Consider the following 19,671-nt stretch of genomic DNA (forward strand, 5'->3'; position numbering starts at 1 on the left):
TGCATCTTTCTCAATTTTGAATCATTTAATTCTTTTGGGTGACCTTGGAGGTCACCTAATGTATCTATAGAAAATTAAAAGAAATTAGTAAGCATATTTCCCTCCCAAAGAGAGATTCTGATGGATGTTGATTTGAGTGAGTGCCCTTAAATCTCAGTGTGTCCCTTTTCACCATACACAGATATTTGAATACTTAAAATATGTAAAACCATGCTATATTCAAAGAACTATCCTTTTCCAATTAATTTTAAGTTTGATGAGAGGAATATAAGCATATAAATTAGATAAACTAAAAAGTATAAGATATTATTATAAATGTAAACAAGCTATAAATAAATTTGAAATTACAAGGGATCAGTAAATCATTACTGATAACAATTAAAATTACTGATAACAATTAAAACAACTAACATTACTGATAACAATTAAAATTGTTATCATTATTAACAATTATCAGTGAAAGCTTATTTACACTTGTGAATTATTTCCTACTGTGAAGAATAAATGCATTTATTTTACTAATACTTTTACCAATTCTGATTGGAGGGAACAGGTAAGAAAATGGGAAAAGGAACTAAAATTTATTTTAAAACTCTTACACAACATGATCTTAAATAGACTCCCTATTCTTCATTCTCCCCACAGTATACTTCTCACTATTTTATAGATTAGGAAACAGAGGATCAGAGACTGAGTTGCCCAAGGCTAACAGTAAGAATATAAGATGTCTAAGTTTTGAGCTCAAATCCATTTGCTTCCAAAGCTAATAAGCTTTCCTTTACGGTACATTTCTTCCTATTCTGCTATGGATTCATCCCAACCCATAGGTGAACAAAATATTCAGCAGTAATAGATGTCATGTAGAGAATTTTGTATCAGTATCTCAATATACCGAGTTGTGAGAATGAGTGCTGAGCTATGAGACGTAATGCTAAAATGCATTTTTAGCGCTGTGACAGAGTCTTAAATACAGCTTAGGGAGTTTGCTTGCCAATATGTAACACTGGAGACAGTGTTGATTGTGACACTGGGGAAGAGTGGAGTATTTGCTAGTGGCATCTAGTGGGTACAGGTCAGGCTGAATATACAGCAACATATAGGACAGCCCTCACAATAAATAATTATCTGGTCAGAAATGTCAATAGTGCTGAGGTTGAGAAACCTTAATGTAGACAATGGGAATCCATTAAGGTATTTTAAGATTTTACATATCCTTTTTTTATTATTATTTTAGAGAGAGAGAGAGAGAGAGAACAAGGAAGAGAGGAGGCAGAGGGAAAGAGAGAATCTTAAGCAGGCTCCATGTTCAACGCAGAGCCTGACGCGGGGCTTGATGCCACAACTATGAGATCATGACCTGAGCTGGAATCAAGAGTAGGATGCTCAAGTAACTGAGCCACCCAGGTGCACCTACATATGCTTTAAAAAGATTACTCTGCATCAAAGTTTAGGGAAAACTGGAGTGAGGGAGTGGCTAGAGATGAGCAAGACAATTGACGGATCTACAAAGGCACTAAGAGCAGTGACCACCAGATAAACGATAGACTGGGAGATACTGCACAGGAGAAATTAAAATTGTGATGCTCAACTTATTCCTTTCTTTCTCCCTCTGAAGCCCTACTTCACATCCATGGATCAATTCCAGGATTTTAGCCTGAGTGAGTAGAAAGATGAGAGTACCATGAATTTAAAGATGGACTCTAAGTGGAAATTCAACACAGCTGTATGCTGGTCATTATTTTTTATGGGAAAGGTTAACTAATGTCTGTTTTTGAATGTATTTAGTTGGTGATGTCAATAAAAAATCAGAATGTCTGAGATGTCTTGTAGATATTTGGGAATACAGGTTGATTTTAAAAATGATGTTACTTAGAGCTCTAGATTTGGCAGCCCTCTAGGTACAAATGACACTAGGGTCAGGGGTGAGAAAGGAAATCCTGGCCAGAGTCAAGAAAAAAAGGGGAAGAAAGCTGAAAGCCAAACTACACTCAGAACCTCTATAATTATTTTCCAGAAAGATGAAGTTTAGGATTTTAAGAGATCATGAACAGTTTTAGCCTCATTAAGGTCTGAAGCTGGATGGCCACAGATTGAAACATATATAACAGGTTGCATAGGAGGAAGTTTGGAGTTGAAGGGAAGGAGAAAGATGGAGAATGTGAATACCAAAGGAAGTGATAGGGTAAGAATACACCTAGTTCTCTTCTACCCACTGACAGATAGCTAAGTATATATATATTCAGAATGGATTCTAAAGGTTTATAATTGAGAAAATATAACATCAATTAAAAAAATAAACTCCTACAATTTGGTTTGTATGTCTATCACTTTCGACCTCTAAGTGAAATCAGATTTTGATACATATCAAAACCATGAATTGTGCCTACCTAGTCTACTGTTTCCTAGCTTAGGCTAGGAATTGGGACAAGTTCAAAAGTTGTATTGGAATGGATTTTCCTGGGCCTGCCTGAAGAATGGTTTGTGGGGGCACCTGGGTGGCTTAGTCGGTAAGTGTCCGACTTTGGCTCAGGTCATAATCTCACAGTTCATGGATTTGAGCCCCACTTCGGGCTCTGTACTGACAGCTCAGAGCCTGGAGCCTGCTTTGGATTCTGTGTTCCTCTCTCTCTGCTCCTTCCCGACTTGTGCTCTGTCTCTCTCTCTCTCTTTAAAAAATAAAAATTTAAAAAAAAAAAATTTTTTAAAGAATGGTTTGTGTATCTAGGTAGGACCTGAAGAACTGAATGTCAAAACCTTTCCAGGTGATTCTGATGAATGTATTACTCAAAATAAATTTTGAGAAACTCTGGGTATAGAACCCAGGGGATAGCTCACTCTCCTATTTCAAAGATCAGGCTTAAGCTAAATGACTTACTGAAGGTGACAGAGCTGCTGAAAGGAATTGTTGGTGTTGCGAGGAACTCCCCCAAGTTGGACACCAAAGCTTCTTCATTAGACAGCCTGAATGTCTTCCATAGTGGTAAACTGGGGATCTGATCTGTTCTAACCCATTAGTAGGTGTCATCGGGGACTCACACATTGCCTTCATGGTCATTAAAGCCAATCTGTAAATAGATGCTCAGATATGTCTGAAATGTGTGATGCACCATGATAAGGTTCTGACAATATCTATGACATTTCTGGCACCTCAGTCTCATCCTCAGACCCGTCTTGGTGTGTTTTTGTAATATCTCTTTCCTTTCCTGGATAAAAGCTTTTCTCTTTGGGAAACAAATGTCACCTGGAGACAGGATAGGTCTAAAGAACAGGCTTTTGCTGTTGCTGGAAAAATTTAAAGATACTTCTTTTCAAGGTCAAATTGTTTCACCTTACTGTCTGTTTTACCCTCTAGGAGAATATGTTGTAATGACCACTCATTTCCACCTGAAGAGAAAGATTGGCTATTTCGTTATTCAAACATACCTGCCATGCATAATGACGGTTATTCTCTCCCAAGTCTCTTTCTGGCTCAACAGAGAGTCTGTACCAGCAAGGACTGTCTTTGGTGAGTGCCGATTAACATTTGCATGCCGATTAACATGGAGGGCAAGTTATATCATATTGGTGACGTCGCTGATGGAATGAAAAAGTAATTATACATTAAAATCTGAAGTTAGCACAATAGAAAGGTTCAGAGTTACCATTGTCATTATGGTATGATTTTTAAAAACTTTTTCTCTAAATAGCAAAAGCTGTTTCTAGCGCATGTAGTTAGATGGAACTAACGAACATTTGATGTGATGTTTTGGGAGAGTTGAGGAATAAAGCAAACATAAAATACATGGTGATAGATGAAAAACAGAAATATTAATATTGAAATCATATATTTAGAATGTATAATCATGTATCAGTGTATTTTTGGAGAATCTGAGAAAATATCAGCAGAATTACTTCCTTACATATATGAAGGCAGGGATTCTTTAGGTAGGGAGAGCTCATGAATGACCATCATCAGTATAGAAATACCTCATTTTACCTCATGTGTATGCTTCTGAAGAGTTTCAAATACACTTTTGTTTTTTCCTATCAAGATGTTTTAAATGTTCTATATGTTATGAGTTAAGGAAATCTAATTGCAATATTGTTTAAATTGTAACAAACTTTTTACTTATTGGAAAAATCACCCCCTAACTTATAATTTTAGAAGCTTGTATTTCATATAAAGAGGGATTTCCTGCCTGTATTGTAGTACACTATATTAATTTTACTTTAAAGACTGATGAAAACAAAATATTCCATTACAAAAAATGAATTCATTGATTGATTCATACATTGATTCAGCGAACATTTCTTTGAAACCTACTGTGAGCTCCTACTATGTTGTAGACATAGAATGCTACAGTGAACTGAACATAAACCACTCCCCTTATGAAGATTATATTCTGGAGCTTAAAATTTGAGTCACATTGAAAATCATAGATAATATTTATTGAATGCTCTTATATCAGGTTATATTATATAAACCTATATTCTCTTATTTAATGCTAAAAAATTCTATGTACTGTTATTATCCCTGTGTTATAGAAGAGAAAGCTAAAGAATAAGAAATTGGGTAACCTGCCCAAGAATAGCACCTTCAGAAGCTATTAGGTGAAGGTGTCTGTAGTAAGACCCAGACTCTCTCTTCGCTGTAGAGTTGGTGCCTTAATGACCATTCCAAACCAAAATCAATATGCTATATAGATGGAATGATGAGACATGAAATCAGGTGGTTGTGGGATTCATTTGGAAATAATAATCACATATTTATTGGTGAAATGTGAAATTATCAAGGTTTATTCTAAAACATCAACTAGGCACATGCTATATTTAAGCCTCTTTACCAGAGAATAAAAAAACCTTAAGAAGCTTATAATTTAAATTGAGGATTATTCATGTGCCGAGATCCCTATGGCATCAATCTTCAATAACAGGCAAGGCATGAAAAATCTGTTATCTCATGAAAAAAACAAGACTTTGCTATGAGTGCCCAGGAAAGAGTCTTTTCTTTTGAACTTAGCAAAGTGCTTCCAGGTTGGAAATGACCAAATCTTTGCTCTGAGTGTAGCCTAGAAACATAGCTGTATTAAGGTCTGGGATGGGGGCGCCTGGGTGGTTCAGTTGGTTGAGCATCTGACTCTTCGTTTCAGCTCAAGTCATAATCTTGAAGTTTGTGGGCTTGAGCCCAGAGCCCTCACGTCAGGCTCTGTGTTGACAGTGCAGAGCCTGCTTCGGGTTCTCTCTCTCCCCCTTTTGCCACCCACCCCCACATCTCTAAAAATAAATAAATAAACATTAAAAAAGATCCCAGATGATTCAAGCTGCAGAGCACAAGAGTAGCTCATTTCAAATTCTTTCTTTAATTACCATTTGTTAATATTAACTAGTGTTGAAGCCACTTACTAGAACTGAAGATTGAACTCTTGTCAAGGTGCTTACTTCTATATGTATATTTAATTTGAGCCCTTTATTCACTGGAAATTGAAAAAGAAAGGGAATAGAGAAAATGTTTGAATATTTGTGTTTATTTTTGTAGAATGAACCCAGAAGTGCAGTGAAAAAGTTATATTTATTTATTTATTTATTTATTTATTTATTTATTTATTTTAATACTCACTCTCCCTCCTTCTCACCCTAATAAATTCTATCCTTCCTTTTTGGAAATTCTCTAAAGCATTTTGGAATCTTTTATAAGTCAAAACCCTTGCTCTTCACATTTCCAGCAATGTGATATCTCAGCCAACTCATGCCCTTCTGGTGAACCTAACTACGTATTTGTAAACTCAGCTGTGGCAAGTATTTCTGTGTATCAAGTCATATATTTGTAACATTTTAAGTTCAATACAATCACTAGTACAATTTCTCTAGACCTTTAGCCTTTTAACATTTACTTAGTACACATGTTTCCATTGTTTTTAGTCTCAATTCAGCACATTCCTCTGTGCTGTGTCAGATGCCTGACAGGGTCATGGATATTTAAAGAAAAAATATACAAAGGAAAAAGAAAAAAAAAAGTTGTTCTTTCTAACAGGTTAGTATAAGGTTGAAGAATGCAGCAAATCAAAAGCCTGTTTTATGTCTTAAAACATCATTTTGATGGTCCATGCTGTCATTTAGAGGCAGTGTGGTCCTGTAATTTTGTTGCCACATAGATCCAAGTTTTAGATCCAATCTTCATTTTTCAAAGATTCAGTTGCCTGTAAAATGAGAGAGCAATTAAAGTAAAATAGTGCTTTTTAAAATATTGAGAGAAATAAAATATATGCATTGTCAGATTGAGTTCTTGGAACTTTTAATAGGTGCTCAACACAGTTTTTTTTTTTTTTTTTTCCTTTCTCTGCCCCTGTAGCAAGTGTTGGAAGACCACACACACACACACACACACCTCTGTTTATGCTAGTCTTCACTCTTAATTTACCGATACATTTAGTTTAAGAACACCCATTCCCAAATTACTTCTGACAGTTGTCTACATGAACCAAAATTAAAAAAAAAAAAAAAATGAAACTCACTGCAGCAGAGATTTACTAACAAGGAACAAAGTTGTCGATAATAATAGCCATTGGGGCACCTGGGTGGCTCAGTCGGTTAAGGATCCGGCTTCAGCTCAAGTCATGATCTTGCAGCTCATGAGTTCAAGTCCCATGTCGGGCTCTGTGCTGACAGCTCAGAGCCTGGAGCCTGCCTCAGATTCTGTCTCCCTCTCTCTCTTTGCCCCTACCCCGCTCATGCTCTGTCTCTGTCTCTCTCTCTCTCAAAAGTAAATAAAAACATAAAAAACATTAAAAAAATAATAGTAGCCATTAGCTTTGTTCTTGGTATCAGGCTTAATACTAAACACTTTTTTTTACAGTATTTTATTTAATATTCATAATATCCCTCTGAGTTAGACTTATTAAAATTAATTTTAAAAGATATAATTTTCTTAATGTTTATTTACTATTTGTGAGAGAGAGAGAGCACGAGTGGGAGAGGGACAGAGGATCCCAAACAGGCTTCATGATGACAGCAGCAAGCCCGATGTGGGGCTCAAATACATAAGCTGTGAGATCACAACCTGAGCCGAAGTTAGATGCCCAACAGACTGAGCCACCCAGTGACCCAAAAAGAGATAATTTTTAAAAAAGACAACAGGGATGCCTCAGTGGCTCAGTTGGTTAAATGTCCGACTTCAGCTCAGGTCATGATCTTGTGGTTCATTAGTTAGAGCCCTGTGTCAGACTCTGCTGACAGCTCAGAGCCTGGAGCCTGCTTTGGATTTTGTGTCTCCTTCTCTTGGCCCATCCTCTACTCATGCTCTCTGTCTCTCAAAAATAATAAGCATTAAAATTAAAAAAAAAAAAAGTTCAGGATTGTGAGGCAGTTTTCCCAAGGTCATTCAGCAATTACAGAGTTGGGATTTGAACTGGGTTGTTCAGTTCCTCAAATACTGACATTTAATTACTTTGCTCTTAGCTCAAGTTAATACTGATATGTAAATTTAAGAACTGTTTACCGGCAAATATTTCTTAAACCATTTGTTGGTTATATAATACAGATAATTTCCCAGAACTTTCTGTAACACCTCCAAAATTTAGAGTAAGTCTACTCCCTATATCTGTGACCATGTATCAAAAAAATATGATTTAATAAAAGTCTCAATGTTTCTTTTTAATCTTATCACTCCGTAACATAGTTACAAAGATCATCTACCTTAAAATTCATGGAAAACTAGGAAATATTGGATGGCTTAAAGCAGCTTAGAAAAATTAGTCACCTACCAGCTGTGTGACACTGCTGATTCTGTAAATATTAATCCAAAAGGGTAATCATAGATATGAGTTTTAGACATGAGATGACAGTATCTTCCATGGAAATAATTTACCATCTTTAAAATTCTTTTACCTATTATTACATTTAATCCTCAAGTAATCTTGTGAAAAATTGTACAGAAGTTTCTCTGATAATTTTAACAATTATAGATAGTTGAGAGAATGAAATGTAAATCACCCCTTTTACAGATGTGGAGACTGAGGTCCCTACAAGTAAATTTGCCTACTTGAGGCCATAGAGCTAGTAAGTGGTAAGGTTGGGACTAGTCACTGGAAGAGGTTAGAAGTCTTTCCATACCATGCAGCCTGAGCCACCCCTATGGGACTACTGTGAGTTTTTTAATACATTTTCAAATGGCTTAAGAGATACGTTACAATGCTTCTGTTATAGGGTTTTGCATATAGTAGGTTGATTGTATCAATTTATTAAATGAACATTAATGGATATCATTCACATACCAACTCATAATTGTCTAAATAAGCTAAAAACAACTGGTTTGAAAACTGCTTTGAATATAGGTAACATTAATCACTAGGAATGGATTCACAGAATCGGGCAAATGAGGCAGCATTACCAAAAAAAGGGGAAAGATTGTGGACATTTGAATCAAACTTGTGTTCGTATTTTTGTCTTGCCACTTCTGAGCTGTATAACCTCAAGCAAATGACATGCAACTTATTTCAGGAATCTCTTCAAAAGAGGAGCTGTTTTATTTTATTATATTAATGTTTATTTATTTATTTTTGAGAGAGTGAGAGGGGAAGGGGCAGAGAGAAAGGGAGACAGAGAATCCCAAGTAGACTCCACACTGTAAGCACAGAGCCCAATGCAGAGCTTGAAATCACGAACTGTTTGATCATGACCTGAACCAAAATCAAGAGTAGGAGCTCAACCAACTGAGCTACCCAGGTGCCCCAAAGAGGAGCTATTTTAGAATTAGGGGGAAAATAGTATAAAAGCAGAAAAGTTAACAATGTAGCAAAATATTATCCTAAAATAATTCAATTATCTATCAATTATTGATTAACAAGAAGCTACTAGCTTCTTGGTTTATACATTTAGGATATGCAGATAGAATATTAAACAGAGATGAGGATACAACAATTTCTTGTGGGTCAGAGACAATGAAGATCTATGCTTTCTGTTTGAAAGCGTTGGGGACAGTGAGACAGTACTGTTTCCTTCCCTGCCCAGGACACCTGTTCAAGGTGCCCGTTTAAGGGAATTCATGATTTTATTAACAGCTTCTCGGTAGCAGAGCAGTTTATCTCTCCAAGAGATCCCCCTCAATACTGCCATACCATGAACTATACACTACACTGGGGTTGTATTAAAACTCATTCATCCCAAACCAACATGGGATGATTAAAAAACAACAAAAACAACCCACTGTATCTATGGCACTGTTGGTTACCTTTTGCACAAGTAGGTTGGCCTCCAGTGATCAAATTTTGCAGTATGAACCTACAAATTCACTTAATTTCTCTCTTTACAGGGGTAACAACTGTGCTCACCATGACAACTTTGAGTATCAGTGCCAGAAATTCCCTTCCGAAGGTGGCTTATGCAACTGCTATGGATTGGTTCATTGCAGTGTGCTATGCCTTTGTGTTCTCGGCTCTGATTGAGTTTGCCACAGTAAATTATTTCACCAAGAGAGGTTACGCATGGGATGGCAAAAGTGTGGTTCCAGAAAAGGTAAATGCTTTAAGATCCCCTGTAATGCATCACTGGTATGTCTTATTAGCCCTGTGAGATGGCATGTTCAGACTTTGGGAAATGGCTGAAGAATGCAGAGACAGGGTGATGAGGATTCTTTGTTTCTTATATCATCAGTGACTATGTGCTATGGTAATTTTGGTAGTGCTAAAGAGAGGGGTTGTTTGAGTGGGCAGATGGGCAGAGCAGAGTAGAGTAAGGAGATCATAGAGAGATGAAGGAGAACATTTCTACTCAAGTATGCTTTCCTGTGCCCTCCATCGATTTGAGAACAGCTTTAATCAACCTGACATTAGGAGCAAATAAAGCTATGCCATTATAATTTTTAGAATTTGAAAATCATAGCCTTTTGGTCATTTTCTGAGCCTAATCACCTTGGTCATAAATATTATGACTATAATGCCTCAGTGGAATTGAGTTTGTGAGATGCATTATCTCCAATTTTCAGTAAAGCAAGGGGCAATAAAGATATTTCTTTCCCCAAATTGGAGTTTTGCTTTAAGGATCATACACAGAAATCACAGAAAAATTCTTCTTTGTAGAAAATTATCAAGTACAGCTCATTACTGTTTTTCTAAATTAGAATCTATTCTAGAGTGTATTTTAAAGAACATGAAAGGAGGAGATTTCTACTTCTGTGGCTTGAAAGTAAAGTATGTCAAAATGCAGGTGAACCTTCAGGTGGTAGAAAGAAGGTCAAAGTCAGAGACACAGAGATTGTAAGACATCTAGAAGTAATTTAGAAGAATTCACTCTATAGTAGTTTTCCCAAAATTCTGTTCCTCAGAGTACTAATCTCATGAGCTAGTCCCTAAAAATAAAGTTGTGTGGTTGAATACACTTATATAATGGTGTATACTATATCACAGAGTCACAATGTATTCGAGAACCTGAAAGGGTCTATAGTAAAGAAATTAATTTAATGGTGTTTTCCTCATAGCTCTACAGATGTACTAGAAAAAGGAATGCTTTGTGGTGGAAACAGCTACCGTATTTAAATGAATTTATAGTGTTACTGATTATAAGATGAGTCATTAATATATGCATATGAAAGAAAATATACTGCCAAGTAAAAGCCCTTTTAGATCTACCCCAGATCAATCAGCTGAACACCCCCATGCTCTCCTACACAGGTAAAAGCGAAGGGAGGCTCTGTGTAGAATGCACTGTGGCAGCCAACAGTACCTGAACCACACCCTCAAAATTTGCCTTCCCTTGAAACATGCTTGGCAAGTATTAAAAAAAAAAAAAATCTCTGAATTTTCAAACCAAGAACCTTGGCTCGGGTTCAGTAGAGAGAGGAGATAAGACAAAGGGATTGTGTTGACTAGTTGGAGAGAGGAATGAAAAGAGTGAAGACAGAGTAATTGTCAAATACTTACTTTAGCCACTGATGGCCTCCATTTGTCCTAGAAAAGAAGAGCAGCCCAAAGGAGAGAGATCCAAACATAGAGATGGGTAATCATAAGACACTACCAGTCGTAAGACATAGCCCAGAGTCATAGATGTGAACAATTTTTAAATGCACATCTTAGAATCACTGGAATAGTCTACTAAAGTTCTTCAGAATTAATGATATGCAAACGTGGGTGATATGCAACTGAAGTGATGTGCAAACATTGGAAAAAATTGCTTTTCTGTCTTAATACTTTGCTGCATGAGACCAGTGTCTTTCTGATTCTGGCTCATCAGTATTGGTTGTTAGTGATTTGTTACATGAATTTGGTCTGGAAAACATAGAATTTAGGTTGCAGCATTGGTTGAGCTCACAGGTAAGTTTATATTTATCTCTGTCTGATGCTGTATTAGGTTTCCAAGTCCTGTGTCAAATGAAAATATTCTAATCTCTATCAGTCTATAGTCTATGTTATTCAGTATACAAATGTAGATATAGGTATAGTCATATCTTACCTATATATATACACACATATATATTTATCAGCGAATCATCTATATCTATCATCCTAAGAAGAAAGACAATATTTTCTGTAAATTATCTATGCCTCTGTAAAAATCTTCCCCAGGGATTTGACAGTTTGATTTGCTTATTACAGGGAGTGTGATCACAATGTGACCCAGGTCTCGTTTTGACATTCAGAGAGGATGAATAAAATATTTTTTGTATGACCAGATGAGTGTATTCTATGATCAGGAGAGTTAAATTTCAGTCTCTAACATGATATAACTTGAAAATAAAGAGAAAATTTCCATAAGTCATCACATTATCAAGTCAACATTCAGTAGCTGGCTTAAGATCCATTCTCATATACTAAATTGCTGAAAGAAACACCAGCTTCTTAGAGAATATGGGGAGCTTAACGTTCTTAAAAATTAAAAAAAAAAAAAATGTTAAGTGCTCTTTCCTGATAAGCCAGCCAGATAATTCTCAATATGTTATTCAACTTGATGTTGCAAATAAAAGCACTTAACTTGATAAATTTTAGTATTCTAGTACTGGAGTACTATAATAATTTGGCACTGGGAGAAATGAAATCTATTAATAATATAAACTCTCCTCCAAGAATTATTCTTGTTGCTGATTACCCATTTCAGCTTATCTAATAGGGTGTCTGTCATTCAACAAGTTTTGTTTAGATTGGAACCCATTGCCTCTCTTCAACATCAGAGTACATATACATTTTATCTAAAGGACATGCATGCTTGTATTCTGCAATATTAGAATTCTTATTTTTTAAGAAGTGGACTATTACAAGTTCAGTTTGGCTGTTTAACTGTGTTGAAACAAACCATATCTTTTTTTTATTCTAGTACGGTGACAAAAAATGTTACATTACTTCAGGCCTACAACATAGTGATTCAGTAATTCTACACCTTAATGCTATGCTCACCACATGTGTAACTACCAAGTCACCATACAATGCCATTATCATACCATTCACTATATTCCCTATGCTGTGCCTTTATTCTCATGACTCATTCCATAACTGGAAGCCTGTATCTCCCACTCCCCTTTCCCCATTTTGCCTTCCCCCCTCTGTATTTGCCTACCCTACTCTGTATTTGTGGGTCTGTTTCTGCTTTGTGTTTATTTATTCATTTGTTTTGGTTTTTTGGATTCCACATATAAGTGAAATCATGTGGTATTTGTCTTTCTCTGTGTAACTTACTAAACCGTATCTATTTTTGACCTGTAGTCATTTTGACAGTGAAAGAGAGAATTACTTTTACTTGCCTCAGTTTTGTACAAATAATTATGGAACTTTCTGTCATTCTTCATAAAGCTTAACCAAATCTGTCTTCACTATAAAATAGGAGTACAGTTAGAGTGAGTGGCCTTACTTTTTATGATGTAATACTAGAAAAAAACAATTTCTGGGCTTTCTGTTGTTGTCCTAGTGTAATGTTTACAGATTTGAAGGAGGGGAAAAGGTAACAGAGACATCACAGGGCTGGATAATAAAGAAATTAACCTGTTAAAATTAACTAGTATTTCTTGTGAAGAGCATCAGGTCTTTTGGTAGTAAAATTTTATTCTGATTCAATAATAAAAATGCGGATTATTCAGAGAACATTGAGTCTGGTTGGCTAAGTTTAGCTGTTCATCAGTATTCTCTATACCTTTTTGGAACATCAGTAACCAGACTCCACTTCTGGTTTTCTGATTCAAAATATGAGATTGTGCCCAAGATATTTGCCCTTTAAAAGTGTTTAACTAGTGATTTAGTGTGCACAAAAGAATGAGAACTACTCTTCTAAACTACTGCTATCCAACAGAAACATGTGAGCCACAAATGTGAATGATGTATATAATTTAAAATTTTCTATTAGCTTTTTTCAAAAGTACAAATCAGGGAAATTATTTTTTTTTGTTTTCTTTTTCAAGTTTTGATTTAATTTCCAGTTAGTTAACATATAGTGTAATATTAGTTTTAGGTGTAGAATTTAGTGATTTAGTAATATGCTTTTACCAATATATCCAAAATAGCATCTTTATAATGTGTAAACAATAAAAATCATTATTAAAGAGATATATTGCATTCTTTTCCTTTTTTTATACTAGGCCTTCAAAATCCTGTGTGCATTTTTATACTTACACACATCTCAGAGTAGCGATGTTTCAAGTGCTCAATAGTCACAAGTGGCTAATGACAGTATATCAGACCACATAGCTGTGAACAATGATCCACTTCATTTTTTGGAAATGTCTATATGATAGAAACCCCAAGAAATGCTGCAGTTGTGCAGATAACATTGACAAGCCGCTGACATTGAACAAGAAATTGGCTTCAAGATACCCTGAAAAACTGTTTTATCATTTGCCCACTTGCAACCTGGGGAGAAGGAGCAAATAATTGTTGTCTCAGCAACTCATCGCTGCAAAACAAACCACTTCAAAACTTAGTGACCTACAGCAACCTCCAGGCGTGTGGGGCTGGGAGCAACCTGGTGGTACTTCTATTAGGATATGGGCTCACCAACATGGTTGCAGTAAACTGGAGACTCCATCAGGAGCAGAGGATCCACAATGGCCTCTCACTCATCTGGGGCCTGACACTGGGACTGGGCTTCTCACTGTACATGGTCTCTGGTCACTCAGTTTTCTAGTCCAAGCTAATTCATGAGGCAGTAATGTTTTCAGAGGGTAAATGCTGAGGCTGCAAAGCTTCTTGAGGATAGGCTCCTAACATGGCATCACATCACTCTACCTCTTGATAGGGAAGCCTGGAAAATACTGTGTCTGCATTTTTCCGCCAGCTTTATTGATATGTGACACATGATACTGTGTAAGTTTGAGGTATACCATGTAGTTGATATGATTGATGATACATTCATATATTATGAAGTCATTACTACCCTACCCTACCCTACTACTGTCTCCATCCCATCACAAAGTTACCATTTCTTTTTTTGTGTGTGTGTGGTGAGAACATTTAAGACTTAGCCTTAGCAACATTCAAGTATATGATATGTATTTAGTATATCATAGTATATGATAAGTATATGTATGTCTCTAGGTATAATCACCATCCTGTACAGTAGATGCCCAAACTTGTCAATCTTATAACTGGGCATTTGTGTCTGCATTTTTAATTTGTCTCAATAAAGCAGGTATACATTCCATTTCTTACATATTAATCAAAGTATAGATTTTGCTCAGCAACTTATAAACTTCCTTCCCACAGTTTACTGAACAAATGCTTTTACTCTTTCCTTCGACAGCCAAAGAAAGTGAAGGATCCTCTCATTAAGAAAAACAACACTTATGCTCCAACAGCAACCAGCTATACCCCGAATTTGGCCAGGGGTGACCCTGGCTTAGCCACGATTGCTAAAAGTGCAACCATAGAACCCAAAGAAGTCAAGCCGGAAACAAAACCACCAGAACCCAAGAAAACCTTTAACAGTGTCAGCAAAATTGACCGACTGTCAAGAATAGCCTTCCCGCTGCTATTCGGAATCTTTAACTTGGTCTACTGGGCTACATATTTAAACAGAGAGCCTCAGCTGAAAGCCCCCACCCCACATCAATAAGTCCTTCTATTCACATTCCGTTGTTCCGTCTTCTGCACTGGGAATTGCTTTCTGTTCTCAACGCGGTGATTCCCATCTGCTTTCTTGCCTCTGTCTTAAAGAATTTGAAGGTTTCCTTATTTCCATAATTCATACGAGAACAACAGACCCCTGTCCAGCAGTCCAGAGCAAAGCAGAACATACAGCTGAGAGACAGGATTCTGAGAGAGGAAGCGAGAGAGAAAAATCACGACAGAAGGAGACAGAATGAAACAGAGAGGAAAGGTGGGGAAGGAGGTCCAAGCTATGAGGGAAAGTAGAAGGAAAATAAAACTTAAGTCTGTAACTCCAGGTCATTTGTAGATATTTATTTCCAAATATTCTAAAAAAAAGATACTGTATATGTCAAAAATATTTTTATGTGGAGGTGTTTCAAAGAATACATTATAAATGTTTAATGACAACAATTTTAAAAATCTATGTCTTTATTGCACAAACTACAGTGTGCTTACATTTTGTTTTGTTTTTTGAACGGATGTATAGCTTTAACACTTTGTTTCCAAAGCTAAAGATCCCAATTTTTTTCCTCCTTTTAAAAATGGCTAGTGCATTATATTGCTGTTAAATGCTATTTTAGAATCCATGGAGATTGCATAAGCAAACGTACAGTTCCTTAAGCATTTAATCCAAAAAAGAGAAATGCTTTAAATAGGCTACTTCATCATCATCTGAGCTTTTACCACTTGCTTCGATGAGAAATCATTTTAACAGAGACATACACTCAATAAAAACTAAAAACTAAAAAAAATATTAATAAAAATGAAATAAAACAATTAAAAATATTCCCTTTGCCACCTTGTCTATATCCAGATAGCACATGGGTCCAATAATCACTTGATACTCATTATGAAGATGTTTTTAGAGAGGCAAACCTATTTTGCAAGCTCTAGAATTGTTGAATGTATTATTTTATATAACAGTACATTAAAAGCTTTAGATTGAAATTTATGATTAGTAAACAAATATAGACTATATAAACAAATTATATATGTAAATATACAGCATGAGATTGTACATTTTTTACTTTTTTAAAGTTGTGTTCTTAAAATATTGTGTAGGACTCACCGCTCTTAGCTGTTAGAATGTTGTTAAGTGCTATATGGAAATACCTTTAGAGCCTGCATTAAGAACAGAACAGCCTGTGGGAATCAGATGGAATTTAAAATATAAAGTCTACTTATGTAGAGAAAGCTTGTAATTTCAAACTATTATCTGGGGTACAGTAGTAAATCAGCTGCTATCTGCTCAAGTCATGCCACATTTCCCTATTTTAGGCTCTTGTAAAATAGAAAGAAAATGGAAAAGCATTAGTTGGAGCTAGAAGATCAACTGTATATTATCGCTATATTTGCTGATACCAATTATTTCAATAAGTGTTGTACCATATGTAGCATTAAATATAAAAATACATGAAAGAATGTACAGGAAATAGCTTTTATTGAGTAACATTATTACATTTCATTTATACTGTAGCAATATATTTGTAGGTATACTATGTAAGGGCTTTAACTATAGGAGGTCCATTAATACTCCCTATAAAAATTCTGGTCTGTTTCATTACTTCCCAGAAGTTTTAGAGATGAATATTTATGCAGAAGGTATTTTTGAAGTCTCCTTTTGTCTAACAGAATTTCAGAGATGTTTAAAATTAGCATCCAGAATCCACAGGTCATAGTCTAACCACACTTAAAATGCTACGACATATAAACCTATCAGCATAATTGCCAAATAAGTCCATTGGGATCCATATCCAACTTTTGAGCAATGTTTCTTTCAAAAAGCTGCTATCCAATGATGTAGGAAAAAACACAGTTTGTGTTTTCCTAAGCAAACTCTGGTTTTCTTTTTAAATGTGCTTTATTGTTTGATTTGGTCCTGCCTAAATTCAATGAGCTAGGCCAATAAAGACTGAACCAAGGACGTTTCATCCTCTGGTATCATGTGTAGATATCATGTATAGAAAATAAAAAAAATATATATATATATGGCTCTAACATCTGTGTTGCTGTTTATATCTGTTATTTTTCGGCGTTAACTTAATGTGTTTATTAAAAGCATTTTATCTTCCAGACTCCTCACGCCTAACATTTGGTCTGTATTTTACTCATTAGATGTGAATATTTCTTATTAGTCTGCTTTCTGCTATGCAATGATTGCATTTCTATCATTTCTTAGTTTGTTAGTGTGTGTGGATAGTATTCTATTGTATAAATTGACTGCACAATTTATCAAAGATAAATTATTCTATGTAGCTTTTCTACAGTGCTTTGCTAAACCATGTAATACTAGTTAAGTCTTCCTTGAAAATAAAGATACACTCTTATAGAGGACAGTTCCTGTTTATTCCCAGGAACATTTTTTAAAAGATGACGCTGAATGTTTATTGCACCTCAGTGCAGTGAAGTGGCAATAAAACCTAACATGAATCGAGGTTGTTTATGGCAGATGCATGTATTGCTTTACAGAGTTTAGCAAAAGCTCTTAATTTTATGTCATACTGTATTCTATTATAACAATAAAGCTAACATTATTCAATAACAAAATGGAATGCTTGACTCTCTTTTCATATTATCAATAGGACCTACCAACGACTCGTTTTAAACATTTTCACATAGGAGCACCTAAAAGTGCCAAGTGCTAGCAAGAATCTCGGGTACAGAGAAGAATTTTGAACATGTATAAATAGTACGACTCTAAACTGTGGTTTTAATTGAATCACTTTTACAAAGAGGAGTTACGAAACACCCGGTATCTGATGCTGCCAGTAGCACGTCAACTTAAAATTTATAAAACATAAATAGAACAGAATCAAAACACTGAACTGATAATAGAGTATCTATCGACTGCCAATACAGCACATTCGTTTTCTGATCTACTTCGTAGAGACTGGTTTCATTTTTGGAGGGAGGAATCTGAGCACTGTATTTTTAAGTCTCCCCTGGAGCTATAACATTCCTCAATGTTTCTATAACCACAAAGTCAGATTAAAGTACAAAATACTTACAACTACTTGAAAGACAATAGAAAAATTATTTCAGTGTAAGGCATAAAACTGTACTTGGTTTCCACAGATAAGACTATGTGAGGCACAATCTTTCTGTGTCAGATGGTGGCCAGGCAAAAACAAAATAAATTGTGTTTTTACAAATAATCTTCCTAAAAAAGGATTCAGGGTTTAGCAAAATTAATCATTTAAAAATCCTCCAAATTACTTATTCAATCCAAATATACTAGGAAAATTATTACATTCATTGATTTATTGGCTCTCACAAAAATGAATGTAGTGAATGATGATAATTTTGGCTATCAAAATATATGCATGTCAGGGCTCACCATAATAATTATCTAAGGTATCAAAATAAGAATGAACTTGGCATGGTAGTTGGCCATCTGTTTGAATTTCATTATATCTGTTTGTTAATACCTTCTGTTGGAGTTTTCTAAAATCTATCCACCTCTGATGACCAACAAGAACAATCATCTGACTCATTACATTATAACCACATTTCAGTCAAATAAACTCCAAATGTTAATTTAATTAAACTAAATTCTCTAACATTTGCTGTGTCTCTAACCTGTGTTAAGTATTGTGCTACATGATAGGATGGAGACATAAATATTTCATGGCCCTTTTCCTTTAGGAAATTGATTATGATAGGGGAGGAAGAGATCAGGCGAAAATAATAATATAAATACTGTAAGAAAAGTAGAGGAAGCTAAGAGACAAATGGCAAGGCTAATTTGGCACTCTTCATAAGGTACATGCTTTTATCTAGAGGAACTAATAATATCCAAGATAAAACTTAAAATGTCAGACGAATTGAAGTGGTCTTGGACAGTTTGTCAGTGGACTAGGGGTATAATGCCAGCACTATGCGTTGTTAGCCATTTAACCACCATCTAACATTTGAGACCTCTTACAAACCGTCAGATACTGTGGTAGGTACTGAGATTACAGAAATGAAGATGACTGTGTGATCTTGGAAAGTTCATAATTCATAGAGAATCCAAGGGAACCCAAAGTCACAACACTTTAAACAAGATGTACATCTACCAATAAATGTACAAGGTATGGGGCATTTATACTCGGGAAATGGTATGAGGGAAGGCTTCAAATCAATGTGTTAGCTGAGCTAGTTTTTAAAAGATGATTCAGTATTTATCAGGTGCTCTATTGCTGAGGATGGCCGATGGTGATGAGGGGCAGGCCTTTCATTCAAAGATGGTAGTAACACACTAAAACTTAACTCAGAGAGTTACAAAGTCTATTGCCAGGGAACTAACACATGTGAGTGAAGACCAAATATGACACGAAAGGAAGCACCAGGTACCGTGAGAAACAGACCCCATTCCCAGTGTATTTACCCTCAGCCCCAGTTATTTTGTGCCATGTGGAGAAAGAGTCCATGTATTGTAACATTACTCCAATGTTACAAAAAAACATTCAGTACTGAAATTCTTTTTAACTCTAATTTTGAAACTACTACATTTATTAAATATATGAGCCAGTTGAATTTGGCTAATTCAACTGATCAGTGATCTCTGTTTTTCAGAAAATCTATGCAGATCCATGCATTCATTTGGTGGTCATTAATTGAACAGCCTATACTATGGTGTGAGAATTATTTC

General features: G+C 35.6%; 1 protein-coding gene across 4 annotated transcripts in view; it reads left to right on the forward strand.

Moving 5' to 3' along the window:
* Positions 1-17,585, forward strand: part of GABRA1 (gamma-aminobutyric acid type A receptor subunit alpha1) — a 60,894-nt gene extending 43,309 nt beyond the window's left edge. For all 4 annotated transcript variants that reach the window (XM_040444028.1, XM_040444044.1, XM_040444035.1 and 1 more), the window contains 3 exons: positions 3,353-3,505; positions 9,287-9,489; positions 14,692-17,585. In XM_040444028.1, the coding sequence (XP_040299962.1) occupies positions 3,353-3,505; positions 9,287-9,489; positions 14,692-15,003 (668 nt within the window). In that variant the 3' untranslated portion in view covers positions 15,004-17,585. The remainder of the gene's footprint in view (positions 1-3,352; positions 3,506-9,286; positions 9,490-14,691) is intronic.
* Positions 17,586-19,671: the final 2,086 nt, after the last annotated feature.

Source organism: Herpailurus yagouaroundi, unplaced genomic scaffold (genome assembly GCF_014898765.1).
Source record: "Herpailurus yagouaroundi ecotype Mexico unplaced genomic scaffold, PumYag 29, whole genome shotgun sequence".
Taxonomy (NCBI): Eukaryota; Metazoa; Chordata; class Mammalia; order Carnivora; family Felidae; genus Herpailurus; species Herpailurus yagouaroundi.